Source organism: Carassius carassius, chromosome 46 (assembly GCF_963082965.1).
Source record: "Carassius carassius chromosome 46, fCarCar2.1, whole genome shotgun sequence".
Taxonomy (NCBI): Eukaryota; Metazoa; Chordata; class Actinopteri; order Cypriniformes; family Cyprinidae; genus Carassius; species Carassius carassius.
In genome coordinates, this window is record NC_081800.1 from 17,270,088 (window position 1) to 17,295,265 (window position 25,178).

General features: G+C 37.5%; 3 protein-coding genes across 4 annotated transcripts; 1 reads left to right on the plus strand and 2 right to left on the minus strand.

Annotated features, from left to right (window-relative positions):
- Positions 1-1,888: 1,888 nt before the first annotated feature.
- Positions 1,889-6,463, minus strand: LOC132129435 (ADP-ribosylation factor 3-like). Of its 2 annotated transcripts, XR_009428515.1 has the most exons (6): positions 6,347-6,463; positions 5,078-5,239; positions 4,839-4,949; positions 3,814-3,938; positions 2,219-3,168; positions 1,889-2,131 (listed from the first exon to the last, which is right to left on the minus strand). XR_009428515.1 is itself a non-coding variant. In XM_059541036.1 (5 exons), exons 2-5 carry the CDS (start codon positions 5,223-5,225, stop codon positions 3,007-3,009), a joined length of 546 nt encoding a protein of 181 aa, XP_059397019.1. In that variant the 5' UTR covers positions 5,226-5,239; positions 6,347-6,463; the 3' UTR covers positions 1,889-3,006. The 2 variants fall into 2 exon arrangements, 1 of the variants encoding a protein (XP_059397019.1); XM_059541036.1 differs by having other exon boundaries at positions 1,889-3,168.
- A 3,935-nt stretch (positions 6,464-10,398) lies between these two features.
- On the minus strand, positions 10,399-14,362 carry LOC132129114 (protein Wnt-10b-like). Its single transcript, XM_059540575.1, has 4 exons — positions 14,146-14,362; positions 12,803-13,062; positions 12,079-12,524; positions 10,399-11,754 (listed from the first exon to the last, which is right to left on the minus strand). Exons 1-4 carry the CDS (start codon positions 14,217-14,219, stop codon positions 11,266-11,268), a joined length of 1,269 nt encoding a protein of 422 aa, XP_059396558.1. The 5' UTR covers positions 14,220-14,362; the 3' UTR covers positions 10,399-11,265.
- A 3,876-nt stretch (positions 14,363-18,238) lies between these two features.
- On the plus strand, positions 18,239-23,885 carry LOC132129583 (protein Wnt-1-like). The gene is made up of 5 exons (XM_059541216.1): positions 18,239-18,805; positions 19,442-19,547; positions 20,716-20,969; positions 21,131-21,396; positions 22,003-23,885. Exons 1-5 carry the CDS (start codon positions 18,796-18,798, stop codon positions 22,492-22,494), a joined length of 1,128 nt encoding a protein of 375 aa, XP_059397199.1. The 5' UTR covers positions 18,239-18,795; the 3' UTR covers positions 22,495-23,885.
- The last annotated feature ends 1,293 nt before the right edge of the window (positions 23,886-25,178 follow it).

Genomic DNA, 25,178 nt, shown 5'->3' on the forward strand with positions numbered 1-25,178 from the left:
ACTTATTTGTTATGAATAAGCAAAAATTTGTATTATTATTTTACTTTTTTTGCATTTGCTACCGTTTGAATGAGCAAAACTACTACTACTACTTTTAATATTAATATTAATTACAACTACAACTTTTCTAATGTTTGCTGAAAAGCCATGTTGAACAACCACTAATCTGGAGTTGATGTGTTCCCTTCAATGTTGCTGGCTACAGCCCTGCCTCACTCCAAATGTAACATTACTGTGTTAAAGTGTGTGTGTGTGTGTGTGTGTGTGTGTGTGTGCGTGTGTGTGTGTGTGTGTGTGTGTGTACTTGCTTGTTCATGCTCATTCATCAGCCTCATTGCTGGTGGTCATGGCCTGGATGAGGGGTGTGCTGGCCTGGCTTCAGTGGTCGCCACTCCCATCACAGATTGATGAATTGATTGCAGCATTGCTGCCAGTGAGTCTGTGCCCTGGGCGAGGGCGCCCCGGTTACAGGAGGGAATCCCAGCTATGGCACCCGCAATGGTGCCGCTATTATGAGCGGCCTGCAGGGGGCCATTGGGGCTGGCAACCCAGGGAGCAGCCCTGACCCACATACTGCTGTCACACCCCTGGAGACACACACTGTGAGGGCAGGCAGGGAGGTGTGTGGGATTTGCCACAGAAAAAGGGGGTGAGGTACTGGGCATCTTGCTAAACAAACAGACTTCCCTTCTTATTATTTATAGGCTTTTCTAAGACTAAGAGCGGTAAATGTTCACACAGAGCAGATGAAGTGCTCTCAGTATGCTCTATGAAATTTTCACAAACCACACAAAGATAAGATTTATCACATTCTATGGTGTCTGATAAAGTTCTCATAATGCAGAAACAAATTTTATAATTGCACACCAAACCGCTGAATGACTGAAGCGAATAAGCGGTTTGTGTAAACCGAAAAAAAGATCCCAGAATGGAAGCAATTATAGTAGATGAACTTCATCAGGCATGTGGGTTCATTTTTTGCTATAAAGACTTGGTTGGTTCTGAAAGACTTGAGTGGTTTTGTTGTGTCGTGTTGTTTTTTCCATAATTTTTACTTTGTGGAGCACAAGCACCTGTCTTATATGTAAATACTTCTGAATTTGATTGAATGGAATCAGTGTTATTGCTAGTCAAAACTAAACTCTTAAAATCATAAAAATTTATATAATTATTATATTTAAAAAAAAGATTTAAAGAAAACTTAAAAAAAACAAAGAAAGAAAGAAAAAAGAAAGAAAGAAAGAAATTCTGCCTTGGCAACTAGCTGAAATATAAACTTAAATGGACATTAAAAAACAAAAACTAATAATAAAGATCACAAAAACATGACAAATTTAATAAACTTGAACTAAAAATAAAATGAAAACTCAAAATATAAAATAAAAGCTAATTCAAAATATAAATAATAAATATTATAATACTATAACACGTTGAAGGTAATGATTTGATGAAATATTATAAAATACACAAGTAGACTAAACTATTTGGTATTGTTTAATATATATTTTATTATTTGACCATATTTAAACATTTTGGAGTGTAATAAATGAAAAAGCCTAGTTGACAACAGTGTTATTTTAGTATTATTTATATACTAATATAGTATTTATTAATATTTGGAATTTCTTTATTTTCTTTTTTTTGTGATGTACTTTTGTTGCTTTTTTATTTGTTTTTAACTAACTTATAAGCATTAATTAACTTATAAGCAATTTTTGTATTTATTTCAGTTAGTTGGAACATTAAAAAATATATATTTTTAGGCAACATGATTTTAATTGCTTGCAAAATTGTCTCCATAGTATCTCAATGCAAGGATGTGATGGAACATAAATAAAAAAAATGTATGGACACAGGACTACAACAACTAAAAGATTTTCACATTAAATGATCTAAATGCATGCTTTATTAAGCGTGTAATATATAAACACACTTAGTCATTCATGAGCATACACACACAGCCATAAATACTTGAGTCTATTAGTACCTGCGTCTACTGTAAAGTCGCTTTGACAATCTTTCCTGTCAGAGGTCTATAGAGATCAGCTCTTGTTCAGCTCCTCAGATCTGCCCATACAACACTAGCAAGAAGTAACTAACACGAATGCAAGGACAGAGTCAATGAGCATGTCTGCACGGCGTGACACAGACGACAGTGTGCAATGGGTGAAACAAACGCAATTAGCTACACAACAGAACAGCAGCTTGGGTAGTGAACAATATAAGCACAGAAAAACAGTTCTTGAAAACGGAACAATGTGCTATTTAATCGTTTGCAAAATATGCATGCCAAGACAAGAGCTCTACATTCAGATCTATTTACATTCAGCACTTACCAAAGCTTGCTCAGCAACCTGTGCAGAGACACTGGTTATTGTGTGAATACATGCAATAAGAGCATCATCACCACTTTGTCTGTAACACTGACAGTCATGAAGTCTGGCTGATATGCTAATAATAAATCACAATGCATATTCAATTTTCAGTAGCAAAACGACACCACTGTAGCAAAACGCACAACATGTTTCTTCATTGTGTTAACACTTCACTTGATTTTATTTAAATATTTTGGGAAACTGAATCAACAGGTTTCTCATCTATCAGTGTAGTTAATATAGTTTAAATGACCTGCATTTAAGATTTGCTCCCACAATATTAATATAAGTAAAAGCTTTTCATTCACTCCCCGTTTCTGTCTTTTATATATTTACAGTGTAGAGACACAAGAAACTGAGATGTTTAAAATCACATGAGAACAGCAAAACATGTCTAACTTCACTAGGAAATATGAATATGAATCATGGGTGCTTCCCCAATCATCTCACAGATCTGTTAGGTGAGACATAGCGAGGGGTTAAACGGTCTGAAATGACCCAAATCCTGTTGGTCTCTGCTTGTAAACAGAATGAAAGAAACTTGGAAACCACTGGTGCTCCCTGATGAGCTGCCACTCAGGTGACTCTTCGCCCACCCCGGCTCCTCTTGGATCCGGTCTGCTTCTGTTTCTCATTTCTTGTTCTTGAGCTGATTGGCTAACCAGTCCAGACCCTCATATAGACCATCTCCACTGGTGGCACAAGTGGCCTGGATGTACCAGTTACGATGGCGCAGGGAGTGGAGACCCAGCTTATCTGTAATTTCTGCAGCATTCATGGCATTTGGCAGATCCTGGAGAGTGAGACAGAAACAGACACAACTACATATCTTACTATTTATATAAATACGACATGCCCTCATCATTGACGATTTCCTGCTAATTTTTTTCATCCACTAATTTCCCTGGACCCAGTATCTATAATCCCTGCATTCACTGAAAAGCCTCCATTTCTCTTCAAATCTTTTACAGATTCAGTGTTGGGAGCATCATGACCTACTGCTTCTCACTAAGATACAGCAGCTGCACATCATTAGATCAGAGAGACCTTCAGCGAGTGGTCAAAACTGCTCAACACATCGGTGGCAGACCTCAACAACCACTGTTCTCCAAATCATCAGAGAGCCCATCCAGCCCAAAAATAGCCTGTTTTTACCTCTGCCATCTGGAAGATGAGGCAAACACATACAGACCCGACTGAGGGAAATTTTCTGTCTAACAAACGTTGCCTGGCTGAGCTCCTTTGTAACTAACAAACTACAACCATACATAATGTTACTGCAGCTAGGTTTCCATCTTCAACAAATCGCCACATACATTACAGAAACTGATGCACGTGCTAGGGCTGCTTTAAAATGGGTAGACAGCAGATGCATCGCTAACATCAAAGAACTGTTTGTGGTTTGAAGAAAACAGCAGAAGCACAAGGAAGCTCTTGCCTGCTTGTTGGCAAAGATAAGGAGTACAGCGTCTCTCAGTTCATCCTCTGCCAGCATCCTCATCAGCTCTTCTCTGGCTTCATTCACTCGCTCACGGTCGTTGCTGTCCACCACAAAGATGAGACCTTATGTGAAATGTGGTTATAGAAAGTTAATAATTAATAAAAGGAAAAAATAAAGACCCTTGGGGACCCCAATATAAGATCTTAATTCTAATTTCAACAATGTTATGTAATGCTAAATGTAATAAGAAGCATTAAAGATCAAATGATAAAACTAGAGACGTACTGTTTTCTTTGTTTCTGTGTTGATGTAGTTCCTATTGAAACAGTACATTGTTAAGAAAAAATTTTTTTTTTAATCAACGGGGACCCCTTCCATTGATTAAAAGGACCAGAGGTATATTTATTATATTACGAATGGTTTCTGTTTCAAGTAAATGCTGAACCTGTAAACTTTCTGTTCATCAAAGAATCCTGAAATAGTGTATCACGGTTTCCACAAAAATAATAAGCAGCACAACTGTTTTCAACGTTAATGATAATATAACATGAGAAATGTTTCTTGAGAACCAAATCAGCATATTAGAATGATTTCTGAAGGATCATGTGATGGCTGTTGAAAATTCAGCTTTACCATCACAGGAATAAATTACATTTTTAAAGTGGTCATATGATGCGATTTAAAATTTTCCTTTCTCTTTGGAGTGTAACAAGCTCTTGGTGCATGAAGAAGATCTGTAAAGTTGCAAAGACTAAAGTCTCAAATCCAAAGAGATATTCTTTATCAAAGTTAAGACTCTGCCACGCCCCCCTAAAACGGCTCGTTCAAACAAGCCCCCACATATCTACAAAATATTTGCATAATGCCGCCCAAATGTTCACGCAAAGAAAGAAGGATAGGAATATATGTTTTTCATTTTTAAATACCAGTAGGGTTTGTCACATCCGTTGGCTATTCATCATGGCTCTGTCTGATACAAAACCCTGTTTGTTTTTATGTGTGTGTATGAGTCCTCTACTCACCTTGTGTGTTCTGGAAGTAGTGACGCCACAGAGGTCGGATTTTGTCCTGGCCACCAACATCCCACACTGTAAAACTGATATTTTTATACTCAACAGTCTCCACGTTAAAACCTAATAACAAAAAAACACAATGGCACACAAATTAAACATGACATCAATGCTTTTGTCTCTATGCAAGAGGAAAATAATACAATAATAACCAAGCAATTCAACATTTCAAGTCTAAAAATGAGCTTCACCAATAGTAGGAATGGTAGTCACTATCTCTCCCAGTTTTAGTTTGTACAAGATTGTGGTCTTCCCAGCTGCATCCAGCCCGACCATTAAAATCCGCATCTCCTTTTTCCCAATGAGGCTCTTCAAAAGGTTGCCAAAAATGTTCCCCATGATAGCTGGTTAGCCTTTACCAACATCAGAAGAGAAAATCTATGGTCAGTTTTTTTTATTGACACATAAACTGTCATACCTCCAGATAAAGCACTGGCCCTTTCAAAAAGAACACTTGCTACCACATTGTACTCTCTTATCTTCATCCAATTTATTACACATATGCCAATGTTCCTCTTTTAAATCTAGAATCTAGAAATCCTTCTGCAATTTTAATGATTAATACATCTATGATCTTTAACTTTTGCTGGAAAAAAAAATAAAAAATTATATATATATATATATATATATATATATATATATATATATATTTTTTTTTTTTTTTTTTTTTCACAGAAAGCACCACATTTAGAGTAAATGGAAAATCAGGTGAGTAAATAGTTACAGAATTTTCATTTATAACAAAGCATTACACTAAAATGATATGCATATAGATTAAAAGTCCAGTATGATGATTGTTTTCAAAATAGTTTTACGGTATTGTTTAAAGTTGTAGTATTGCTTTATTTAGTTGCTGACTGCCCGTATGAGAGGTGCCAATGGACAGTTTCATGAGATGTGACTCTTAATGTGTTTGTCAGTAAGAGAGATTCTTCATCCTCCATAAAATAGTGATGACATCAACATCATGTGTGTAGTATGCAAATGCCAGAAAATCAGAGACTGTTTACTTGTATCATAATTTTAATCTAACAGAACTACTGAAGCCCAGATCTAATCACATTCAGCTTTCAGAATCTGCCGGCTTGAACACACTAGCAAATGGAAACAATCATTTAAGAGCAGAGAACCCTAATATGAGAAATTATTTCTAATGTCAGCCTACACGGACTGTATGTGGGCTGCTCATGAATACACAAAGATGCATCCTGTTGTATCATAAAACAGAAATGCCTTCTCATGATAAACCAGCGCGTCACATCAGGCAGTGATACTGTTTATAGGCTACGTCTAATGTTAATGTTAACACCTTTTATTTTTGTCACGACGTAGAGATACTATAGCAGCATGAGCCGAGCAACATATTATAAATTGCTCCGCTATTTAATGCAAATAATAACACATATAAATACGCCAACAACGTCTAATGTATTTTGGCGTTTTGCAACATGCCTACTCACCTCGGAGACCAACACCGGATTATTTCACGCAAGTCACTCCGTTCTCGCGACGACATCAGCGGTATAGGCAGGAGAGTCTTAAAGATCTCGCGATATGATCGAAGCGCACCCTGGTATATGAACATTCAGAAAGTCAATGAATGAATCTCCTGCAAGCGGTGTTCTGTCTGAACCAAGATGTAAAATCTATCGAAATGAACAGAATAAGATGATTAAGTATTTACCCACAAGCATTAATACTTTCAATTATCTAAAAACCAATGTTTTGTTAATGGTTGTGACAGAAAATATAAGCGCGCACACACACACACACACACACACACATACACACACGCGCGCGTCCGGTTTACTATTCTTGTGGAGACTCTCCATAGGCGTAATGGTTTATATACTTTACAAAACGCATATTCTATAGCCATACATCAACCCTAGCCCTCACAGAAAACTTTTTGCATTTTTACATTGTCAAAAATAAATAAATAAATAATTTTACATGATTTATAAACTCAGTTTAGGTCCCAATGTTACATGAGTCGTCATAAGTCAGTCTGTATTCAGGTTTAATTCTCCATGATCTTGTTGAACTCATAAAAGGTGAAATGTGACCTTCAGGACCTGAAAGCAGATTTTGATGTTATAAGATAAATATCTAATTATATGTTTCATAAATATCTAACAGTATTGACAAAAAGGACATAAAAAAAGAGAATAAAAATGGTACATTTGTGTAAAGAACATTCTAATGATCTCTAAATCATATCAGAAATGTTACATTGGTAAAGCTGTCAGGCAAAATTGTGTTACGTGTTAAGTCTTGTGTCTCAATAATGAGTGAACATTTTGAAGAAGTTTCCTCCTGAAATGTGTATTATGTGATAATTTACGGCTGAAGGATCTATTGCTGCAAGTGTTTGGAAGCACATTTCCATATTGTGATTATTCAGCTTTGACTGAACCTAATGAATAAGTAACCTGCTAGATGCTGCCAAATTACAGAACTTGGCAGCAAGTAGCTGATTTCCACAGGCTGCCAAATTACTCAGTAGATGCATGCCAGATTAAAAACAGAGACTAAGCAAAAGATCACTCATATTGAGTAAAAATTATACGGTTAAACTGAACGCTAAGTTATCATGACATGATCATTCAAGTCGGGCTTATTCATAATGTAGTGCTCATTCTCATGCATCAATTTATTAATTAAAAAGTAATATTGCATTAACAGTAATTAAGCACACAGTGCCTGCCCAGACCTAGTCCAGATGAAAAGGAAACTCTGTTCCCGTGTTGCTTCACACGGTCCACCGTGTGTCAGTGGCTTTATGATTGATGTGTTTATCAATTCAGTGGTTGTTAGGAGAAGAGAGAAGGAGTGGAGCAGATGCTTGCAGCTGCACACCAGATTATAGGGTGGAGTGCTGTGTGGGGGGAGTGCTGTGCTTGTGTGCACTGGGAGTTTTGGGGGTTATGGGGTGGGCAGAAGAGGCTACAGTGGATAGATTTGGGAGAAGAGAGCTAGGATGGGGGGAGAGGGGGTTATAATTTAAAGGAGCCTCTACTCTGAAGTGTTTGCCAAAGTGCACCCCAGCAAACACAATCATAAGTCGGGTTGGTTAGGCTTGCAGAACTAATGAGGGCTTGCACATTTAGGCAACGGCTTTGATGTTCTGGGTAGCTGGCTCCTTGTTTTTTCTTTCCCTTTCTCTTTTTCTCTCTATCCCACATCAAAAATGGAAGCTGAACAAGGAGCCCAGAAGCAGATGTTTCCAGCTGTATTTCTTCCCCTTTTCTTCCTCTTTTGATTTACCTTAGTATCTATCTATCTATCTATCTATCTATCTATCTATCTATCTATCTATCTATCTATCTATCTATCTATCTATCTATCTATCTATCTATCTATCTATCTATCTATCTATCTATCTATCTATCTATCTGTCCGTCCGTCCGTCCGTCCGTCCGTCCGTCTCTCTGTCTGTCCATCCAACCATCCAAACGTATAGTAGCTAACTGAAGCATTTTCAGATTAGTTCTGTGGTCTCCTGTCTTTACTGGGGCTGTGTCTGGTTGTCATTATTCTTCATGCTGTCAGTATGTTGCTTTGTATGTGTGATTGGCTACACTGCATTGTGTTGGGGGAGGTGGGGGGGGGTCTATGGCCATCCAGTTTCTCTGTCTCACACATGGGAGAAACAGCGACAGGAAATTCCCCCTTGCAGCAGCTCGAGGGTGAAATGCTAAATGAATAAAGAAATGCAAACCAGATATCCAGCGCTTTATCATTCCACACCACTCCTTCTCTAGTTCTCTTTTGCTCCCATCTTTATTACCAAAGGAAATACCACAAGAAGCAAGTTCGATAAAACCAGCAGACCATAGGTGGTCACTTTACTCAATTCACAACCACCACATATCCTCATTACAGAGTCTCGTGAGGAATCATACAGAAAAATTCATTTATTCCTAAAATGTTTGTGATTGTTGTGCTGTCAGAAAACTCACACATAGCATAGACATCAAAGACGCCTGTGTTTAGTTAGGAAATCACACAGTGGTCTAGTCTCTGATAGTTGCAGATTCACAGACAAGGACAAACACTCAGCAGCACATGGTGCAACTTTGGACAGCTGATCCCTATAAAACCGGTTCATGCCTCAATCTGCTTATAAAACTCTTTATTACAGTTTTTCTCGATTGGTTTGGCTCATTTCTTGAAACCGAGATGACATTCTCAAAACCATAAGGTCATTTGGCCAAACAGTCTTACAGTTCTGCTCAACATTATAGCTCACTAGCAAAATCAAATATCTTTCCCCAAACTCTTCTTCCATGCTTCAAAAGCAGATTCCTTTCCCATATAAAAGGTCAGTACAGTCAAAATAGCACAGATCCTTCTCAATTGCCTTGGCACATGTGCATTCATTTAGTCCTTTTGTCAAAATAACCTGGATGGTTTAGCACAACACCATGGATCCCCTGCAAAAGCTCATATCTCTCCCAAAACAGTTTATCCATGTGTCAAAACTAAATATCCTTCTCATATAAATAGTCAATGCCCCCAAAATGCATTATACCTTTTGCATTGTTTAAGCACTGCAAGTCAAAATGCTTAGACGTTTTGTCACTGAGGCACAGGTCTAGCAACAGAATTCCACTATGAATAAAACTAAAAGATTTTACAGTAAAATCAGCCTCCAATAAACCACTCATACTCAAGGAAACTGTAAACATTTTTATTCGTACAAAGAAATGTTAACATTAGAGAACATACTGATTGATTGTCAAGTACTGTCATAAATTTATCAAATGTTCCAAGAAATTCTTTCATGGTATTATATCTTTGACTAATTTTGACAGTTGAACAGACAATTGTGCATATGATGACTTACACAATGAAACCATGCTGATATGTTTTGGAGAGAGTAACCATTTCACTGAAAAATCAACTAATCAGTTTAGATCAGCAAGATCTATTTATTTGGAAAATGTGCTAAATGTGGGCTCATTGTGCTAACTGTAGCTACTTGTACATACTCATTTGAAAAAAAGCACAGAGTCACTTGAGACATGTACTAAAGCATTTGCAATTTGATAAAACCAATGAAAAATTACATTCTGTTGTGAACAATTGCAAGGTGGTTTGGAGATTTGTCCATGTTATTTTGAGAATGTCATCTCGGTTTCAAGAAATGAGCCAAACCAATCGAGAAAAACTGTAAAAGCATATCCCTGTTGCCCATTATGAGAGGTCAGAAGAGTAGAAATATATCTAATACACTGATCTATGACCCTTCCTCTGTTCTAGAGGGTCTTTCCTGGTTCTAAAACCTATACACGATAAACCAACAAAGGTTTCATAACCAAAAATTGAGGCATTCTTAAACATTGTAACATAAATTCTCTAAAGTCTCTTTAAGAATGCAAAAGGCAGCAATATATGAAAGTTAATTTATCCATATAATTAATTTGATTCCCTAAGCATTGATTGCTCAAAATTAAAGTTTAAAAATTAATCAAATTCACTGTAATATGATTGCAATGGCAACTGTTTAAATATAGCTGAACTCAAGACTTGAGAGTATGAATGTATCAAAGGCATCTGGCATCCAATATTGTTCAGCAGTATTAGATGAGATGTGACTGTTTTTAATCAGCTGCAAAAAATCTATAGGAGGCACAAGTGTTCTCCAGTCGTTCCTTCACTCTATCCATCTCCGTTTTCTGATTAGTCTGTCTCTGGGTTAGGATGGGGTTACACAGCATATCAACTTCACAATTGTCCTGGTTTTCATAAAAACCAAATAATCTCAGACCCCTATGCTAGGCACATTCTCAGTTGATGGCCAAGATTCGCTCCAGACTTGGGAGAGTTTTCCTATCTTAAGAAACCTCATAAAAGGCACTGAGATGTTCCCTTCAATCATCACAGCCATTGATTCTTCATGATCCATGTGGGCAAAGATTGTAATACTGCAAAACACAGTGTTTCAGATTCTTGATGGTATTTCGCCATCAAGAATAATGTCTCAAACATTTTGCCAAGGTAAGGAATATACATTAAGTGCACATTTTAAATGTAAAAAAAAAGGTAGACTGTAGCAGTGCCTATATTTCACAGGAATAATTTGTTCCTGCTGTTATTTGGAGGAGTGCAGATGGGGTTCGGGCCATTTGCTTGGTTTTGGAGGCTGAAGATTCAAAGTTAGGAAAAAAAGACAAATGACATGAGTCACCTCCTCCTCAATCTCTGACTTGGCATTTTGAGAATAACAACAGCAACACAATGCAAATGGATCCCAGATGATGAAGGTTAAAGAAAAGAGAGAAATGGAGAAACAGGCACACTGTGTGAGAGCAAAACACACTTGTTGTCTCTCGGTCCAAAAAAGAAATGAGGATTTGGATCAAGGTGGGTTGGTTTATTTGCACACATTAACCCACTCTGTAACCCTGCACTCCTCACAGAGCACATAGCAGCACCAGTGGAAGCGAACGGTGTGTTCGCTGCGTGCCTGTTTGAGGATGTTGTGTCCGCGGCCACAGCATAGCGACCCACAACCGTCCATGCTGGGGCTGCTCTTGTTGCAGATGCGACCCTGTGTCCCCTGTGAATCCACTGCTGGCTCCCTATCACAGAAGTCGGGCGACTTCTCAAAGTACACTAACTCACGGGAAATGTTCCTCCGCCGGGCTCTGAGCTGATCTGAGCTGCTGCTCTCACCAGTTCGAGAGTTGAATCCTCCGCTGTTCTTGTTCTGAGAGTTTATGAAGATGGCAGTCAGAAATTTCTCCCGTAGCAGTGAACCAACAAGCCGGAATTCAGGAGAAACATACCACCAGGTCTTGAACTGGCAGCTGCCTGATGTGCCATGACACTTGCACTTTCTTCTCATGTTGTCAGTAACTACCTGTTAAAGTCAAACACATAATGAAAAGAATGTAGTATATCTATATTATTAAGTTAAACAAATGCTTAACACAATGTCATAAATGTCATAAATGTCTGTCTATATATTTTTACATGTGGTAGCTTATAGCTAATCAAAAAAATGGAACAATGACATTTAAGAGTCTCAACAGTAATAGAAAAGAAAATATTTTACAGATGTACTGTCAGATGTCAGATGTAAAAAGGACATGGTTTAGGACATGGTTGTCATTGTTTGAAAGACCTATTCAACAGCAGTACAGATTATCAGAAAAGATTTGGATTTGAAGATTTAAAACCACACCTGTCTGCCCACTCTATTATTATGAATCCGCATACGAGCATGTATGTCACGGGGGGATCCTCTAGAATCCAACCAATCCCAAGAGAACCGTACACCAAGACGGACATCGTGACTACATCCTCCCCACTCCCAGGTGTCCTGCAGCGTCGTGACCTCATCCGGCAGGGGTTTGAGGAGACTGATGGGGTGGGACGAGTGCAGATTGGCCGGCAGGCTGCCGTGAAGTGAACCAAACTCATGTGTGTTCTCTCCTGCACCTGCTATGGACACTCCACTCCTCTGAAAAGTCTGGAGCTGGGTTAACTTGAGCCGGATTTTGTCATCATCCTGGCGACGTTTAGCCTCGCAGCCACAGCCGCGCAATTTACCGAGGCTGCAGGCCGAAGCCACTGAATGCACGACACCTGCAGCCACCAAGGACAGCGAGAAGGCACTCTCTCGGAAACCTGGGATGAAAGAAAGTACCTTTACATCACAAAAAAGGGGTAAACAGAGCCTTCAGAAAGAGAAGTGCATATGAGTCAACTAGTGAGATAATTATCTATAATGACCTTTATCTAAAATCTCATAAAAGATGTTTTCCATGGCGCAAATGCGTTAAACAATGACTAAGCTCTGATATTTTCCCTCTTTGGCCAATGTAGCATTTTGATGCCCGGATTATGACTGTATTGGCTCTCTACAACGTCAGCTTCAGCACATGCTCCTTTTGCCATCAACTCACCCATGTTGAGAATGGCACTCTGATGGGGCTCCTTGCCATGGTTCTCCAGGGAGGAGCAGTTCCAGCGCTGGTCTCTGAGCTGGTGTTGGCATGGAATAGCAACCTGAATGCCCTGCAGAGCAGAGGCTGTGACATCAGGGCTGCGCACACACAAACGCATCTGTTTTTTGGTCAGGCCTGCCAGTCGTAAACACACTGCGTTGGGGGTAAGAACTGGCTCTCCTGCCACCTTCAGGCCAAGGATGTCATTGCCCAATACCCTGAGAAAGGAGAAAATTAATTTTATAGAAGTGATATCATGAAGTAACACTGCATGCAGTAAATATTGCAGAAGGCTGCTGTTAAAAAGCGTCATCAAATGTGGTATTTTTTAAATGACTCTCATATGTGAAGAAATTATGACAATGAATTCAGTCATTAACGAGAAGCAGTAAAATATTGTATCAGGAATGGATATTTTTATGGTACCATATTCATTTCAAATAGTATGATCAATACATATTTACTGGAACATTTTAAATGCTGCAAAGATTCTAGAGCTTTTCATATCAGCAGCTGAGTGGCCTGACACTCAAACAAGGCTGTGACCTTGCCAGAGGCATACATAAAACAGCCATGAATTTTCAAACACCCTGGTTTCTATCAGTGTCTGGCATAATCTGATGAGAAAATTACTATATGGAAAAGATTTGTGGGGAAAATATTAATCAAAACACGCTGATGTTAATAAATACATTATGCCCATTGAGAGTTTTGAGAAGTGAGAGAACATCCATAACCACACAGTTGCAATGAGATTAAAATGTTTGTGATAACAAACTTATTATAAAATAAATAGAACTTATATATCATTGCTCTTTTTGTTGTTTTTCATTGCTTCCACTGTCCTCATTTGTAAGTCGCTTTGGATAAAAGCGTCTGCTAAATGAATAAATGTAAATGTAACAATTACCAGAAAAGACACTAGTTTCTATTCAATTAGTACTAGGAGGTAATTGTTACTAATAAGACCTGTTTAACTAGTAATAACAGCACCAGCAACAGTTGGAATAAATTCTACTTAGAATCTAAACAACAAATTCCCATATAATCAATGGCAAACGTGCAGTTTGTCAATAATTGAAGAGTCACGTCTAGTATCAAAGGAATGAGTACCCTAGTATGTAATGATTAAGTAGCCTTCTATTGACTGGAAAATTATACTCATTGGACTATATTAATAGCAAAAAACTGCATTAAAAAGATACTGATTCGTTTTCGATACAAGTCGTTTACTAGCTTACTACTTTTAGATACTAGCAGCCATGGCACGAACCTAAACGCGCCTCTACCTTTCTACTTACGTGAACGCAGGTGACAGAAGCGCTGCAGTGACAATCAGGACTCGTCCCAAATACTGTCTGTGGGGTAACTCCATTGCGCTGAAAGCTTTTCTCGACGGGACATTAAAACACCTGTAGGATCGCGTTAGAGACGAACTGGAAATGACTTCAATTGTTTGTGTGAGGAGCGGGGAGTTGAGCAAGCAGCATTTGATGGAGCTTGGGACGGGAGCGTGTGTGTCACTGAGGAGGAGAAGGAGGGAGAAGAGGGGGCGCCGTCAGGGTGGGCAATATGATAAAAAAGTAGCAAGGCCAGACAAACTTTGTATATTTCTAAAAATGTATGTGATAATCTTGACCCCCACCAATAGTGGGCATGCTGAATGGGCATAAACCTGCATATGAATAAATCAGTTTCTGTAGAAGCCTAAGCCAATACACTGTAAAATCCAATAGTTTACCTTACTTAGAGTTAATTAGTTATCTTTACTTAGTTGTTATACTTACTAGGTTTTATTAAGTTTTAACTACTTTCAAGGCAAATAAAACAATTTACTTACTGTTTTGAGTGACACTTACTTAAAATATTCAAGTAGCCACAAATGAACCAATTACATTAATAAACCAGTGAGAGGCAGCGGTGCACTAATATGTTGCTAATTGCCGGGGTTTTTTTTTAGCTCACCATTATAGTGAGTAGCGTTCCCTTTGGTTGGGCACTTGAAATTTAATTTATGTTACTATAAATTTCTCTCTATTAATGGAGAAATGCATCATGAATTCTTTGAATTTGATTTTAAAGAAAATTAATAAATAGATTGCTTTTATAAAGTGATCTATTTTTTAATTAAAGCATTTTTTGTGTGTGTTTAATAATGACCTTTTATGAGATTTTATTTTTCATAAATACCTTGATATGATTTTTATATAATCCTTAAATAGTGAGTGGTAATATGCTGAAGTCACACACAGACTTAAACATTCATCACATGAACCACAACAATGGTAACAATTAAATTTAATTTATTTTCATTAATTGTAACAATAGCCATTTTATTTGCTCTTTTTGTTGTGCTACTGCTGACACAAGACAGCAAATAAAATTGGCAAATAAAAACAACAACTTTAAAACAAAGAAACTGCATAATTTATTCTGCGCAATGCACTCTGGGAGTCAGTAGCTATACTAAGTCATGAGTAAACCTAAATGAAAGGATCAAGTACCCCCTACAGTTCTTTTTTAGTTACTAGAACTCTTGTGTAAGTTAACTATACTAACTAAGCATTTATCAGTACAACATACTATTCCTATTTCACTTTACTTAGTTTTTTCAAGGCAATCAGTTTGCATGCTTTTTTTAAGTAAGCCCAACTTATTAGATTTTACAGTGTAGGCTACATTCTCAATTGAGACGCATACTGACAACAAGGGCACTGATGATATTTGGATCTTTTTCACATCAAGTGCGCTGAGCAACACGTGACTAACAATGTGTTACACGCCAGGTTTCAATCTATTTGTATTATCCTCGCACCTTATATAGATTATTTTTGTCTAAGTGACCAACTGATATGAAAAATCGACGTTTAATTTATTGTAGCCTATTTGTTTTTATTTTTGTGATCCAAGAAATTTGTGACTTGTTACTTGCAGTGGGTGCATCATTTATTTATTGATCTATTTTTCTTGTTGTGTATTTCTGTTTGTTTATGAAGCAGGCCTATTATCCGACCTGTCTGCACTGCAGAACTCGTGACAAGACATGTCAAGAAAACGTGTATAAGCTAAACTAAAAGTCATTCATATGGGCTACAATAAGCAGAGCAGCAGCAGGCAGGCGTGCGGTTCTTCATGAACAATGCTAGGTGCGTGTGCGCGTGCATGTGTTCGCCCATCCTCCCTCTCCGAATCAGTTCAACAGTTCACCATGCAGAGCCCTTGTGACGTTTCACTTTAATTAAGCCCACATTCATCATTTTCCCCGACACTCTTAATGAGAAGGCTTTGCTGACTGTTGCTGCGGATAGCCTATACAGCACTACTGGAAAAAAGACTTATTTCGTTTGTTTGTCTATACACGTCTGAGTTTGTGCGTATAATTAGTCCCATAACTGACCATGATGGAGAGGTTGTTGTCAAGGCTCATTGAAGTGATACGCAATTACATAGTGGGCCAACAAATTATGCATAATGCACATAATAAGTTTGTTCAATAGACAAGCTGTCAGTGTTTTCTCTCTCTCCCTCTCTCTCTCTCTCTCTTTAAATAATCTAGTTGCAACGTAGGCCTGATGACATGATACAAGAAGATTTGAACATATTTCTGATGAATATATGAATAAACCAGAATATCTGAGGCATTAGAAATTTACAAGATTAAGGGATTATCGTGCTGGTGGTCAGCTATGCACTATAGGCCTACACAGCAGGCGAGAAAAACTGATCCTAACGAGCATCTTGCTTCCTATCTTTCTTAGCTAATATTACTATTAACAGTAGTAGAACTAGGATTAATGTCATGAAATTTAGTTAAATCCACCCTTAACCATCCTTAACACCAAATCCTGACAACAGTTCTTGGTTTTTGGACTAATCACATCCTATTCCCGACGATCAATTCTTGTATTGGAGCTAATCACCTCTACTCTTCTTCTTAAAGGCAACGAAAAGTGCATTAGCATTTTGCCATGGCGTGTATATAAGTGGTTTAAAAGTGATTTGAAGTTGATTTGTATATAAAAGGCGTCCCTTTAACCGGATTGGCACTAATCTTCGCTGCATCGCATGAGTGTTTCAGGAAAACTGTTTAAGATCATTCAAGAGTAGGCTATAAGACTAGGCTAAGCCCAGAAAAGCAGCCTTCATTAAATACCACTAACAAAAGCGCACTTCCTTCAGTTAGCCATTTACTTCAATCCCTCAAAAAAAAAAAAAAAAAATAATAATGCACTTTCTCTTTCTCTCTGATTCTTTCATGGCGACGTCAAACACCTTAGGCTATATGTGTTAAAAAAAAAACATCAAAAAGCTAATTTAATATTTGCCAACTGCTCATAATTCTTAGCGCAGACTACACCATAAATGTATGGAGTCAAAACTGACAGCAAAATACTATTAGATTCGTGCCTTTACTGACCATATGTGATCAAGGGAGGTCTGCAGTCCAGATGGTGAACAGTTTTATCTTGGCTCTTTTTACTTTGGTGTCACTATTGCAAGTCAAACGTGTTGAGTTATTTATCTGTAACGATTTATTTTATTCGTTCTCTAAAATGTCAAAAATGGTAATGATGTAGCTAGTAAATTAGCTTCATGGGTTAAATTACCATTAGAAGTTGTAAGACTGTAAAAAAATTTAAGATTTATGCGATTCATTGTAAGGTTAAACGATTTGTAACGCTCTCTTTTGTTGTTACCCAACGTTTTATAAAACGTTTGCTATTTTCCTTTTGCATCGGAATGTTTAAAATGAAATAAGGCTAGGGTGGTGATTTAATAATTATAGTAAACAAATACTTCTGATTACCATAATAAATTCACGTCCAATATGTAAATTCTCCACGTTTTATAAAACTGTTACAACCGGATCGTTACAACAGTCTCATTGCAGTTGAGAATGCTACACAGTTTAGAGATGGGCATATTTGTGGATTTAAATTTGTGGCATGCAGATATGGAAAAATTTCGAAATAAGTGGCACACAAAACCAAAACAAAAAGGGTAAAAAAGTTGAGTTACAAAAAAAAAAATGAAAAAGACGATGAGTACAGACTTTGAAACCAAAATGTGTTACACAGATTAAACCTAAACTGAAGCAGCATTAAGCGCTATCCTTGTCTTTAATCTATTTTACCTTTCATTTAAGACCAGATTTTTCAGATTTTTAGAATGACGTTTCAGCTTGATGTAGGCTACTTTATTTAGGCTAAACAGTACAAACGAGTGAGTGCAGAGCGCAAGTATGGACATCTATAAAAAAAAAAAAAAAAAAAAGGAACGCGCAAGAGGGAGGAGACGCAGTTAAGTGAGTAATACATGCAAACACTCAGGGTAAAAAGCCCAGTTTAGATGTTTCATTTTCCCCTGTTAATGTAACTGTGTCGCGACACCATCCACGCAGAGGGACACACGCCCGCGCACACTCCCACTGCAATGAGAAGGAATAAATATGCTCTGCGTGTACGGAAGACGCCTGAAGGGACTGCATTTTACATGAGTTCGCTTGAATGTATCTGAGGAATCCCCGGACGAGGATTACAAAATGATATGTAATTTAAAGCGCCTATAACGGATCTTTTCTTCATCTCCTCTCCTTTATGTCGGGGTTTGCCTCCAGTATTCATTGTGCCCAATGAGAAGAATTAAGCTATCCGTCCATTCAGTTCCACTCAAAAGGAGGGAGGAAAAAAACGGAGGGAGATGAGTGCAGCAAATCCCTTTTTTATTTATCTTGTAGCGTTCAATATGTGAACAATGTGTCGCCTATCAGTCACCGAGGGGATCAGGTCTACGGGACTGTCCCACGCGCTCAGTGCTGCGAGCGGAGCATCACTAACGCACAGACTGTAAGAGCAGCAGCAGCAGCACTGGCATCCCATCCAGGAACCTTTCTGTGACTTCTACCCTGATTTTATGAATAAACATTGACCCACGCTGTCAGTCGCACTGGAATGTGGAGTGGTAAGTGATTGCTTATTGCACCAAAAACACTTATGTTTTTTATTCAAATTTAGAATGTTAAATTAAAGGTGCAGCACATTGAGAAACATCTTAAAGAAGCATTTTAGGCTGTATAGAGTTCGTGAGTTGCTGTATGATTTTTTTGGAGAATATTAAGCGTATTCATGTTCTTTAAGTTTTTTTGAAAGAACTTAAAGTATATTTTATGGCACTCGGACTAGTTTGGTTGTCACTTTTTCTGGTATATATATATATATATATATATATATATATATATATATATATATATATATATATATATATATATATATATATAGCCTACATATATTGCGCTGGTTGATATTTGAGATTTTTGTTGAGTCATATCTACGTTTAAAGAACAGTATTGCACATTAATTTAAAATTACATGTATTCCTACACAAATCGTATTTTCTGTATATATAAACAATTCTTACGTTAAATAGCGAGAACATAATATCATTCATTACTGTGCGCTACATTAATTGTTTTGCTATTATTATTAAATTCATAATTGGTAAGATGCTCACTAGCTCCTCTAATATAGAAAGGTCCTGATATCGTTTACCATTACAGGAATCTTATTTGAGGTTAATTGGTTAACTTTACCCTTTCAGATATCATGCGGGTACTCGCGTTGCTTCTCGCAGTCAAAGCGGCATGTGTCCTCCTGGTCTCCTCTCTCACTGGCACAGTGGCGGTGAACAACAGCGGCCGGTGGTGGTAAGATACAGCAAGCCCATAATATTTGGCATTTAGAAGCCTACATACAAGATATAGTACATTCATCCTAGAATGTCAACAACCAATGCTTTTTCTTTTGTAGGCTGTTAAGGGTTGAAGTGAATCTGTCATTTAGGCTACTAAACATTTGCGCGCGCAGCTGTATTGTAAATTATCCCTTTAAATAATAATAAAAAAACACTGTATTACTGATATAATAAAGTAGCGCGAAGTTATGCTTAAATTAGAGAAGTCAAACTCAGTTTCCAAATAAATCAATGCAATCTGAGTTTACGCCTGTTTACGGGGAGCTACTGCATACGCGCGCGCGCTCTCTCTCTTCCTCTCGGTTTCTCTTTCATTTTGACAGTGTGGCTTGAACACGGGACAATATTTTTCAATCCAATGTGGGATAAATTAAATGTGGAGTTATTTTTAAGGCTGGAAGCAGTTCCTTTCCAGGTCATTTTCAGGGTCGAATTTGTGTAATGTGCTAAGCATTGTAGAGTAGGTTACAAAACACGACTAATGAGCCAAAGCTGTATGTGTCATAATAACGTTATGAGAAGGAGAATTAAAAATGGTTTATGCTGATGTAAAGCTGTATGTATATGTCATAACAATGGCAAAGTGAGAATAAAAAAATGATAACACGCTGATATACGTAGAAACGTGTTGTTATTTCCTAATCCATAGCCTATAAATACATTATTTTATATTATATATACTTTAAATGCACGTGTTATTTATAGGAATTATACAATTATGTACCTTATTTGTCCTTATTGTTTTATTGAAAAGTTTTGTATTAAGTAGTTTTCAGATTGATTTCAGTTTAATTGGACATGAGTTAAGTTTGACCTGTTGCAGTCTACTGCCAGTTGCATTTAAAAATAGGCATACCTTGGCTAATGTTCAATATTACATCATTAAAATTTTATATTTATTTGCTGTGATATCTCCTTCAAAGCATTCTAGTGAAACTATTGATTTTTCAATTTAAATTGTTGCACATCACATGTCTGTGATTCTCATCTCACAAACTAAAAAGGCAAATCAATGAGAAATTGGCCAAAAATGTTTTCGCATCTCATACCAGTCAAATGAGAAAATACCTTTTATTTTTATTTTTTACTTACAATAGTCAATCTTCCTGTTTCTCCAACAGGGGTATTGTGAATGTGGCAGCCTCAGGCAATCTCCTGACCAACTCCAAGAATGTGCAGTTGGCGTTGGACCCCAGCCTGGCGTTGCTGAGTCGTCGTCAGAGAAAACTGATCCGGCTAAACCCTGGCATCTTGCACGCCATTGCTGCAGGCCTGCATACAGCCATCAAGGAATGCAAATGGCAGTTTCGTAACCGGCGCTGGAACTGTCCGACCATCCACAGCCCCAATGTCTTTGGGAAAATTGTCAACCGAGGTGAGCATGGCTTCTCAGAGTGACATTATGAAAGATTTAAACAACACACACTATTCATATCTCATACAGTGAAATAGCAGAACATGGAATTACGCATTAATATTTTCTGTATGGAGACACAGCACGACAGAGATTCTAAGTTGTGCTTATTGTTTTGTTAGGTTGCCGTGAGACTGCATTTGTGTTTGCCATCACAAGTGCTGGTGTAACTCATGCCGTGGCCCGGTCCTGCTCTGAGGGAGCCATTGAGTCCTGCACCTGCGACTACCGGCGCCGGGGTCCTGGAGGGCCAGACTGGCACTGGGGAGGCTGCAGCGACAATGTGGATTTTGGCAGGGTGTTCGGGCGAGAGTTTGTAGATTCCAGTGAGAGGGGCAGAGATTTACGGTATCTGACCAACCTGCACAACAATGAGGCAGGGAGAATGGTAAGAGACAATCAAAAGCCATTTGTCTCCTCCAAATGTAGATGCCATTAATTGATCTGTCAATACATGGATTTTTCTCAAAGTACAGGTGGAAAGCTGCTAAAATAACAATTTTATCAGCCTAAAATGGCTATTTTTATTATTCAAATTAATTTTCTAATGAGTTATACTAATGAACTTTACTATTGAAATATTAATGAACTAATAAAATTAGTTTGAATTTAATTTAACACAGCACATTTACAGATTATATTATATTATATTATATTATATTATATTATATTATATTATATTATATTATATTATATTATATTATATTATATTATATTATATTATATTATATTATATTATATTATATTATATTATATTATATTATATTATATGTTTTTTTCCCATTAATATATAAATACAAATATAATAATTCAGGTTACAATACAGATAAAATGTGCAGAATTTTGATATAAATATCTAATTTATTAAATATACTTAAATGTCATTAACAAGTTTATCAATACAATTATTTCGATCTATGGGTGATGGATCAACAATATAAGTGAATAAATTATTTTGCACAATATAAATTAATTTTCAATTCTCTCCCTACAGACAGTCGAATCAGAGATACAGCAAGAGTGCAAGTGTCACGGGATGTCTGGGTCCTGCACTGTGCGAACATGTTGGATGAGACTGCCCAGCTTCCGTGTAGTGGGAGACTACCTGAAGGACCGTTTCGACGGCGCCTCCCGAGTCGTGTACGCCAACAAAGGAAGCAACCGTGCATCCCATCGAGCTGACACTCGCCACCTGGAACCTGAGAACCCAGCACATAAGCTCCCTTCAGCTCGGGACCTCGTGTATTTTGAAAAGTCACCCAACTTCTGTTCCTACAATGGCAAAACAGGCACGCATGGCACATCGGGACGCACCTGCAATAGTTCATCGCCGGCACTGGACGGATGCGAGTTGTTGTGCTGTGGAAGGGGATACAAGACTCGTATGGAGCAGGTCATAGAAAGATGCCACTGTACTTTCCACTGGTGCTGTCATGTGAGCTGCCTCAACTGCACCAGTACACAGACTGTCCATCAGTGTCTATGATCAACACATAATTGAACAAACTGACAAACTGGAGGCAAAGGGTCCAAAACTGGATACTGGAATGGGCTGTTGGTGTATCTGGAAGACATAAATCAATTAATAAACATGTTAAGTTTAAATACTGAAGAAAAGAGAGAAGACAGCAAGGTAAAAAGGGACTAAACAATCTGTTGGTTGAACAGGCAAGTATAATGTATTAACTACTGAGAAAAGTTTGAAAATACATGTACAGAACTCTTAGCTGATGATAGTCCAGAAACACAATATTTTGGTGATGTTACTGCAACATAGCTTTAAATCTATAGAAATGGGTCGAGAACCGAGCATTCATGTAGACAGTTTGAAATTCAGCATGCTGAAGCACTAGTTCTGAGGTTCTAGTTTGTCTTCTCTTCTCCTGACCTCCGTCTCTGGTACTCTTGGGAACATGGAAGCTAGAAAGTAGTAACTGGACACAGTTTGACAGATGTTCCTGTGGTTAGCGAACCACAAGCATGCTCTCTCATAAACCAGTGCAAAACTCTAACATATGGGCGGTTCTTTAAAATATTTTAGCGTTTTGTTTTCTTTAGCTGCAGTCCTACTCGTCTCACATAAAACTGTGTGAAGTGCTTCTCAAGGGATGGGGCTTCCTTTTCCGATTACTATGTAGCGGAATCCCGAACTTGGCTCAACCTCTTGTGATGTCCCATTCGGACCTGCCACACTTCCCGTCATTGCTTTGAGTCTCCTGCCATTCTTTAATACCATTTATTATCATGTGGTATACCATGTTATTGTACTGATGGAAAAGTATTGGGAAGAGAAAATTAAGATTGACCCGAGATTGACTCGTCGATTCGGCTCTGACAGAAGCATGTTATTTCCAAAACTCTTTTGGGAGAGAAAAAGACTTCTGTTGGAAGACTACATTACGTTGACTACATTGATTACGCACAAGTACATACTAGTTTTTTTAAAAAGTGTGTAAAGATAATCCTGTAAATGCCCTGCTACCTAGTTTACAGTGGACATACAGTTCACATATTTTAAAGAGCCACAATTACGGAAACTGTATTATGTATATCAGCTAAAATAACCAAAATGTTGTAAATATTATAAATGGATATGATCTATATATATTTATGCTGCAACTTGCAATGTGATTTAATCTGAAAGTGGGGTGAGTACACTATCATTATTTACAATTTTAGGAGTAATTCCATCCAGTTGTGTGCCAATTTATACCGATGATCACAAATGGATGATCAAACTGAGGCCACATACATCTCAGAGACATGATTACTTTGTCAGAAGCCTGATTTTCTTGTCTCTTGACACTTGTTTTACATGCACTGAACACCAACTTTTAATATTGTGAATGGAAAGTATTTATTATTGTATGATGGCTTTTTTTTAAAAAAAGAAATGCTGATAAAATTTAATACTTTAGCTCAGATTAGAAAAGTTGTTTTCATATAGAGTAATAGAACAATAAAGTTTATATTTTCATTATTTGTGTTTGCAGAGAACCACTCATTTCTTAACAGTGCTCACAGTTTGGGTTCAATAACAGGTTTGTCTTTCCATATGTTCCAGAGCTACATTTGTGATCCATCAATAATTTCTCAGAACCGCAATCTGTTATGACAGGGTATGTCTAAATCACTTAACCTAAAATCAACAGTGTGAGTGTGCAAGTATATCCGTTCCTCCAAACATCATTCCCACCACTAAAAGCACAAGAGCAGCCCTCTTCTTCGAACAGTCATGCACCCTGAATCCACAGTAACCGCTGAGGGAATTTGGGCAGCAGCGTAACACAGCGTTAAATTGGTGTGTTTTCACGACACTAGAGGTTTTGCTTCACTTAATATCAGAAATAAAATAAAGAATGGTATTAAAAATAATTACAGGCTGCATTGCCCCCGCCCTGCTGGTGAGACCAGTGCAACCACATGAGTTTGGACCAAGGCAGAATGATTCTTTCTCTCACTCACCGCAACATATCACAGGGCCACTGAAGGTCAGCAGGATGGAGCGCTGCACCACAACCGTCGTCACAACTGCATCCCAGAATGCAAAGTGATCGGAGGGAAAAAAAGAAAAATAGGATCTGGAATGCTGACAGAATGAAACTCACAGATAACTCAAAGATAATTGATAGAAAAAAAGAAGAAAAACTAAGATTTAAAACTAAAAAATAGACTGAAACAAAGCTTAAATGTAAATGTTATACTTCTATGTACAATATGTTCAATTATATAAACTATTCGTCAAAAGTTTTAAATAATTATGATTTGGTAATGTTTTTGAAACATGTAACATGAAACATGAAAATGTAGTAAAAACAGTAATATTGCAAAATATTATTGCACATTAAAATAACTATTTTCTGTTTTAATATATTTTAAAATGTGATTTATTTCTATGATGCTGAACTGAATTTTTTTAGCAGCCATTACTTCAGTCTTCAGTGTCACACCATTCTTAAGAAATCATTCTAATACGCTGATTTGGTACCCAAGCAACATTTCTTATTATTATCAAAGTTGAAAACTGTGTGCTGCCTAATATTTTTGTGGAAACCTTGATACAGGATACAGTCTGGGGTAAGTACGAATAAAAAAAAGGCTTTTACAAAAAGAGGACGCATTGAATTGATTTAAAAGTGACAAGAAAGACATTTATAAGGTTACAAAAGA